Here is a 7,916-nt window from a genome sequence, read left to right as displayed (position 1 = left end):
CAGTTCCCGGGTTCTAGTGCTCGGCTCGGCCTGAGCTAGCCAGCACCTCAGACCGGAAAGGGAAGTGGAAAGGGGGGATGTTTAATGCCATGTTACCTAATTTGGGCAGCAGCAGCAGGATAGGTGAATGAATTCACAGAGACAAATACCAATTGCAAAAAACTACCAAATGTTTTTACTCAAAACCGATATGGTATCAATTAATTAATTAACGATAACACTATACATAACCACTACCACATCATTACTATTGCCATGGCCGCGAGGTGCACTGCATTCAGGCACGGGCGCCGAGCGGCCCGTGTGACGCCACTTCAGTCTTTGGCAAACTTTTTACACTTTTTGCAAAATGTCTTCCTGGGAAAGCGATTGTTTACCAGTGAGCTCATGGGAAGTTACGGCAGGCTGTAAAATGCTTTTAATGATCGGTTATCGGAGCTATTGAAATGTTATCAGATTTGGACCACATGCTGCTGAGCCACGACCGCTACTACTGTTGGTTACCAGGGCCACATCCGTATGATGTATGACAGGTTCTTCATTGTTCGGGATTAAACCAGATGATCGCAGAGGAAGGCTCTGGAGTCCAATCTCATGGAATAATTGCAACGCTGACTTTCTTGCAAATGATGATCCAAAATCTGCAGAGGACGTTTGGGGGTGGCGGGAATTGAGTTTCCCACCGTCTGCTGGCAACCCCGGGTGGTAGCGGACATGAAGAAGTGTTGGGGGCAAGGTTGGTCAGACAGAGGAGATGAATGTGTTCACCCGCCCGTCCTGGGCGGGTGTTGCGTTACAAGGAAGTGTCTCCAACCTGCCACAATCAATGATCATGAATAATGAACGCGACGGCTCACAGGGCTCTCGTTGTTCTTGCACTTCAGTTTCATTTGCAGGAGCTACATGAAGCAAGCGAGGAGGTTCTTCTGGTCTCCAGTACAACATGAATGAAGGGCAGGCGGCATTGGTGTCCTTTATTTTGCCAAATATTCCATCTCTCATTGATACCGTAGCATACATTGGAGATGTTTGTCTACTTAATACACATCACCCTCTTGTGGAACACTAAACCTTTTGCAAGAGCACGGGCCTCTGCGGCGCCATCTTACCTCCAAGTGGCTCCACATGGGAAAAGGAAACATCCATAGCAGCTTTTCATGCCCTAAAATCCTAAATTCTCAACTCAGTAGCAACACTTGTCATGTCTTTCTCTACTTGTGTATGTTGAAAATACCACTCCCACATACAGTGGTGTGGAAAGTGTCTGCCCCCTTCCTTATTGCACTTAAATGTCAATGACAACACAAATGAACACAAAATGCAGTTTTTAAATGAAACTTTATTATTAAAGGAGACAAAATCTAAAGCTAAATGGCCCCGTGTGAAGAAGTGATTGCCCTCTTTGTTAAAACTTGACTTAACAGAGATTTATTAGTCTGCAAAAGGGAATACATCCATTGCTAAAGCTTTGGGACTCCAGCAAACCACAGTGAGAGCCATTATCCACAAATGGTGAAAACATGGAAGAGTGGTGAAATTGTTCACTGAACCTTTATTTGCTTTGGTGTCAGAACGCTATGAAAATTTGCAGTATCACTTGAGAAAGACTTATCACGAGACTGTGGTGATGGGAAACTCCTTTTTACCATCATGAGTTCTTATGAGCTGTGATTGGCTGGCGGCCGGTCCAGGGTGGACCCCACCTCTCCCCCGAAGACAGCTGGGATAGGCTCCAGCACCCCCATGACCCTTGTGAGGAAAAGCGGTAGAAAATGCATAAGTGAGTTCTTATGAGTCACTCACATAAGTGAATCGGATACTTTATTCACTTGAGGTCACCCTTCACATAGCACAGAAACCTGCGTGCTTCAGGTGGCCAATTCACTCGACTTCCTGATTACCTTTTTTAATTTTGCAGCAAATGGTGGTAGGGGTGAATCAGTGAACGAGTTAGCAGGGACGAGTACCAGTGAGTCCCGATTCACTGAAACACTCGCGAGTTTTGAACGACTCTTTCAATTGAACAGACTAGTCAATCCTACGAGTAAATTCAGGGTGTGCGAACTCTAGCAATTATTGTGACATGTCTTATATATAAATATTTGTATTATAACTATGTTAAAAGATTGGCTTGGCGCGTGCTTTCACGGTGTAACAAGAGTAAATAGTTGATCCAAGTGACAGCGAGGCTCCAACGTTCAGGCTTTGACAACAAAACCCCACCCCGTTTTGTGCCAGCCACGTCATTGGCTCGTTTGGATGTAGATCAGCTCGCTCCTCCATCGACGACTCCCATTGGCCAGCAATGACGACAATCCAAACCTCGCGCTCCCGCCCACATCAGCGGATCAAGTTTGCATGACGCGCAGCAGCGTTGCTCCGGAGGTGCCAGGAGCTTTTGGTGCTAATTACTCAAAGTGGGAGTCAAAGGGCGCGCTGATCCAGGATGGAGATGAAGAAAAGAATTCATCTGGAACTGCGGAACCGCACTCCGTCAGACGTAAGTTGACATCCGGATGAATGTGTGTATGCTTCCTCTCGCCCAAATGGGGGACAGCTGTCGTGTGCTGCCTTGGCGCGGTGGAGCGAGGGGGAGAGAGAAAGAGAGATAGAGAGAAAGAGAGAGAGACAAAGTTTGCCAAGTCCGAGGATGTGGCGGACGTCGGTTGACGTTGATGCGAACATGGCGACAGGTGCTGCCGGTGCCTTGGTCGTAAGGGACTATTTGACAACGAGGCGAGCGGCATGAGGCCGTATGAGTAACTTTTTTAAAATCCGTCTGCGAACGAGCCCACATCGGCGCCGTTATTGGTGTCGCCTGTCCGGCACCGGAGTCCCCGGTGCTGCTTGAAACCGGAAACGTGTAAACTTGTAAACGGAACGTGTCACCTAAAAGCACCGCAACCAAGACGACTTAAGTACAACGACACACATTTGGTGCACCAACTTCCAGCCTTGCGTTCGTATTGGTAGCCGTTTTAAATGAAAACACTGAAATGTTGTCGAATTTTCTACAACTAGGACACGCCGCCATTTTACTGCCGTGCAAAGGGACTTCGAAGCAGTCGGAACGCCGCGTTTATTCAGCACAAGCGACCAAAGATGCACCATACCTGGTCATTAATAGCGGCCTACGGATTCCATGTTAATCAATTTGTTGTAGAAAAAGCTACACCAAACAGCAGAGTAATCGGCTTTAGCTGCCCCTCCTACTCACAAATGACCCCTCTGGCTCCGATTGCTCGGCCTAGTGTCTTTTCTATCGCCGTGGCGATAAAGGTCTCTTTTTCTCACGAAACAACTTTATGCGCCTTCTGTGTCATGTTAGTGGGATAAATCTCGCGTCGAAACCAAATGATCGCCGTGAGCGGAGGAATGGCATGCGGGTCTATTTCTTTTAACTTCCGGTTCTCGGTGCTGATTGGTTGTCGTGCTGAAGGACGCATCACTCATGTGAATATCAATCCGCTCAACGTACAATAACATTTTGTAAGGTCATGTGATGTCGCTAACAACTAAAATAGCTCCCAGTGGAGCTGCGGTTCTTGTTTTAACCCCCATTGATTTGAAATAGTGTTGACAAACTGATAATATCTATTTATGCAACAAAGTGAGAGCTGTGGCATACTAGTATATTGAAGAGTCAAACTACGTCAAGTTGGCCCCCCACCACATCAAATAGTCCCCTTCGTCTGTGTAATTGAAATGAACATTAGTGACGCTTGCATTTTGTAGTTATTACAGATTTTTGTTGTTTGTGTGGCGGTTGTGCAACTAAAATGACGTTTGTGCTGTCAGACATTATGAGTTATTATTAAGTTTTGGGCTATCACACGATCACCCCCCCAACATGCTCAAAACGAAAGCATTTGGTCCCTCTCCATTTGTGCAATAAATGCTAAATTAAACCAAATTAGTTAGTTACGTTATTAATTAAAGATGTTACGTAATCAGCCCCCAACATGCTCTGAATGAAAACAAAATAGTCCCTCGTCGTTTGTGCAGTTTTGCGGAATAACGCTTATGGATTGCCGTGTGAGTTTTTGGTTCAGCCAGCACAAACGGCCATTGACGTGATGTCAGTTTGTCCCCCGTGTAGGTGAAGAAGCTCGTCCTGGACAACTGTTGCTCCAACGACGGCAAGATGGAGGGCCTCACGGATGAATTCGAGGAGCTGGAGTTACTGAGCACGATCCGCGTGGGGCTGACCACAGTGGCGCACCTGCCCAAGCTGAGAAAACTCAAGAAGGTTGGTTTTTGGTTCTTCCGTTCTTCCGCCAAGGCCGTGCACGTGGTGATGGTTTGCGTCGCCCTCAGCTGGAACTGGGCGAAAACAAGATCTCGGGAGGCTTGGACGTGTTGGCGGAGAAATGCCCCAACCTCACCCATCTCAACCTCAGCGGCAACAAGATCAAAGACCTCAGCACCATCCAACCTTTGGTGAGTTGGAGCTTCAACCAGACGGGAACCGCGCTCCTCCACTCACGGCCCGGCTTTGGTTGGATTTCAGTGGAATTGAACTACGTCCTGGTAGCGTAATGTGGTTTTCCCGGAGGAGAAATGTGCTCATGGTTTAACCCGGCGAGCGCCGGGACACCCGATGTCGAGAATCCATAGGTTGCTGGTTGAACGCTGTTTTTGTGCAGAAGGACCTGGGCGCCCTGAGGAGCCTGGACCTGTTCAACTGTGAGGTGACCAACCAGAGCGAGTACAGAGAGAACGTTTTCAAGCTACTTCCGCAGCTCACCTATTTGGATGGATACGACAAAAACGACAAAGAGGCACCGGATTCCGACTCCGAGCTTTACCCCGAAGGCTGGGAGTATGATGATGAGGAGGATGAGGATGGTAGGTTTGCTTACATGAAGGCTAATAGGAAGGATTTTGAAACTCAATCATGGTGTCAAATCTATCTGATAATGTCAAAATAGCTGTGATGATAAAAATGAGGCGAGGCTACCTGTACTGTGCAGGTGAGGGAATTATTAATTAATAATAATTAGGGCATCATAACAGATAAATCTGATCAGATGAAAAATGGCTCCGATAACCGATGATGTAAAAAAACACCCCAATGGGGTGAGATTACACACACTGTGAGCAAATCAAGCGCTCCTTTTTCCTCCTGCATGTGACGATAAGGGCCTGTGGGAACTTCCTGAGCTCACTTGTAAACAAACGGTTACTTTCCGGGGAAGACATTTTGGCTCGCTACTTGTGAAAAATGACGGCAGCGCTTTGGTGTTTGAAAAGAGCAAAAGGTTTCCCGGTGACCTCCGTGGCGGCACGCCGGTTGCTTGGGGCAGGTGCCCGAATACGGTGCACCTTGCTGGGCCACAGCAGGCGACTCCTCCCCCTCCATCCTCTGGTTCTCCTGGTATGTCATGATATTGGTTCTGGTGTTGATTGGGACACACCAGGACAAATTACACTTCCATCCAAAGGATAAACTTCCATCTATAGAAGTTATAGTTATAGGGTTATCTGCACCAAAGCTCTTTAGAAGCAGAAGAAGAAGAAGAAGAAGAAGAAGAAGATACCATGCATGTGTAGTTCCTTTAAAGTGAGCTCAGGGAAGTCATGTCAGGTCGTTAACATCACAGGCAGGAGAAAAAAGGAGCGCTTGATTTGCTGACAGTAAGTAGAATGTTTTTCCATGATCGGTTATGGGAGCTATTTTTCATCTTATCAGATGTATGGCTGGGATGTCCCAATTCCCAGGAATGGGTGGGATTGTTGTGCTGCACGGCTGGTCTTACACCACCGCACGTGGTTTCACCCAGATTTAGACGAGGAAGACTACGATGATGACACTGCAGCGGGAGATGAGGAGGAGGAAGATGGAGAGGAAGATGAAGATGAGAATGAAGAGGCGGTCCTTAGCGGAGAGGTGAGACCGGAATGATGGAAACCTTTTATTCGTCTCCTCCACGCTTGTCCTGAGTTCTGACTGAACGCTGATAAAATGTTCACATCTCATCTTGTGTTCTTCTCATGGACCATCTGCTCTGGTCACATCCCTCATCAAACATCTCAACATTCCACCTATCCCGCCTCCAGTTGGACTGGGGAGGAAAATAATACACAATTCCTGAATTTTTTGTATCAAAATCCACACGTTTTCTTGTAAAATTCCGCCTTTTTTCTTGCAGATTTCAGACGTTTTCATGTAAAAGTCTTTTCTTTTTTTCCCAGAATTCCAATGTTCTCCTTGCAAAATGGAGACATGTTTCATGTAAAGTCAGTTACGTTTTTTTTTTGTAAATTCAGACATCTTCTACGTGGAATGGAGTCATTTTCCTGCCGGATGTAGATGGATGTGGCGTGATGGGATGGGCGGGATGTTCTCCGGGGAATATTTACCTGCTGGAGCGGTTGGTGAGGTAAAGGATGTCACTGAAGGATGTAATAACACCAGCATGTGATCATCAGGAGGAAGAGGAGGATGACCTGAATGAGCGAGACGTAGACGAGGAGGATGAGGAAGACGAGGAGGAGGAGGAGGAGGGTGAGCGGAGTGTGGATGTGATGGCAAACGTGCTTCCTGGCGTCCTGACGTATTTTGCTGTCTTCCAGCAGAGGAAGAGCGGGGTCAGAAGAGAAAAAGGGAAGTGGATGAAGAAGGAGACGATGACGACGACTGAGTCGGTGTTGCGTCCTGGTCTTTGTCCCGGTCTTCCTCCTGGTCTTGGTCCCGGTCTTGGTCCCGGTCTTCCTCCCGGTGTCTTTCCCCGCAGTAGGACAGCTTTGGTTCTTTGCAGCTTTGTCACCTTGGATGCTCCTGACGCCAGCAGGGTTGCCGACACGTTTTGGAAGCTAAAGCGAGGCAAGGATATGACTTCCTTGTGGGTTCTCTACAGCCGCGTGTGAATCATGATGGCGTGTTGAAGATGAAACAGGAAAGAGCGCCTCGACTGCATTTTTTGTTAAGATCCGTGTCCTGGTGTGCTGCCCTGATGTACACCTCGTGTATGACCCCCCCCCCCCCCCCATCAGCTTCATAGTTGGGATATGACGTGTTTCTTGTAAATAATAACCAAATCTATTTTTTTGTATCTTCTCGGTGGCGGCAGACATTGAACACGTGTAACTGATGTCAAAGCAGACAGTACGTCGTCATAAGATATGATGTTTAGGTCAAGACGGTACCCCCCCCCCTTCCCCCACACAGACCATGTGACCATTCTCTCATTTGGAGCCAACTTTATACGTGTATTCCCCCTTGGAGAAAACCCTCGGCGGCTTCGTCCCTCTTTCCTTGCTGGAGACGCTGTGGAGGCCTCATGAAGGTTGCTGATGCCGCAAACGTGTGCAGTGAAGTCTTAGGATTTGGAATATGACGTGTGTGTATATATATACATATATATATCTATATATATGTATATATATATATATACATATATCTACATGGATTAGTAAACCACCTTCCTTCCCCGTCCCATTCACCTCAATAAAACCCTTTTTATAGATTTGGGAGCGTGTGGCTTCTTTCTTTCAACAAAACTACCAAAGTTAACATCCATCCATCCATCCCGTACTTTAGTCTCCCAAATTTAGGATGTTATTCTTGGAAATGTATCCCTTCCTTCTTGTATATGTACAACTTTTTTCTCAAATTTACAATAATTTATTGCTTTTTTTTGTCTCTAAATGCTTTATTCTCATAAATGTGAACTTAACTTTTCAATCTGGTAAATTTGGCCAAAGGCCAAAGGTCGCTGACATCAGCGCTGTCTCCGGCGATGCCTGGAACCGAACGTTGCAAGTTTATTTACGAAAATAAAGTCCAAAATTTGCCTGTGTGTTTTTTTTCTTGTGAATTGAATGCTTTTCTTGTAATTTAATACTTTTTTCTTGTAAATGTATGAATTAATTCTTGTAAAATGACATCAGAAATGTACTGACACATTTAGGGA

General features: G+C 46.4%; 1 protein-coding gene and 1 long non-coding RNA gene across 5 annotated transcripts; one reads left to right on the top strand and one right to left on the bottom strand.

Annotated features, from left to right (window-relative positions):
- Positions 1–1,321: 1,321 nt before the first annotated feature.
- LOC131139248 (uncharacterized) lies at positions 1,322–3,485 on the bottom strand. Its single transcript, XR_013629695.1, has 2 exons — positions 1,902–3,485; positions 1,322–1,749 (listed from the first exon to the last, which is right to left on the bottom strand). It is a non-coding gene; the product is annotated as an uncharacterized LOC131139248 (long non-coding RNA).
- anp32a (acidic (leucine-rich) nuclear phosphoprotein 32 family, member A) lies at positions 2,328–6,912 on the top strand. Of its 4 annotated transcripts, none has more exons than XM_078795794.1 (7): positions 2,330–2,500; positions 4,100–4,249; positions 4,318–4,440; positions 4,647–4,848; positions 5,784–5,890; positions 6,433–6,508; positions 6,580–6,912. In XM_078795794.1, exons 1-7 carry the CDS (start codon positions 2,447–2,449, stop codon positions 6,642–6,644), a joined length of 777 nt encoding a protein of 258 aa, XP_078651920.1. In that variant the 5' UTR covers positions 2,330–2,446; the 3' UTR covers positions 6,645–6,912. The 4 variants fall into 4 exon arrangements, with proteins under 4 accessions (XP_057944636.2, XP_078651920.1, XP_078651919.1 ...); XM_078795793.1 differs by having other exon boundaries at positions 6,577–6,912; XM_078795795.1 differs by having other exon boundaries at positions 2,358–2,500; positions 4,084–4,249; positions 6,577–6,912.
- The last annotated feature ends 1,004 nt before the right edge of the window (positions 6,913–7,916 follow it).

This window comes from Doryrhamphus excisus, linkage group LG13 (assembly GCF_037039965.1).
Source record: "Doryrhamphus excisus strain RoL-2023G ecotype Guam linkage group LG13, RoL_Dexc_Guam_v1.1, whole genome shotgun sequence".
NCBI classification, from domain to species: Eukaryota; Metazoa; Chordata; class Actinopteri; order Syngnathiformes; family Syngnathidae; genus Doryrhamphus; species Doryrhamphus excisus.
Note: the sequence above shows the minus strand (reverse complement) of the source record. Positions and strands in the feature narration are given on the sequence as shown.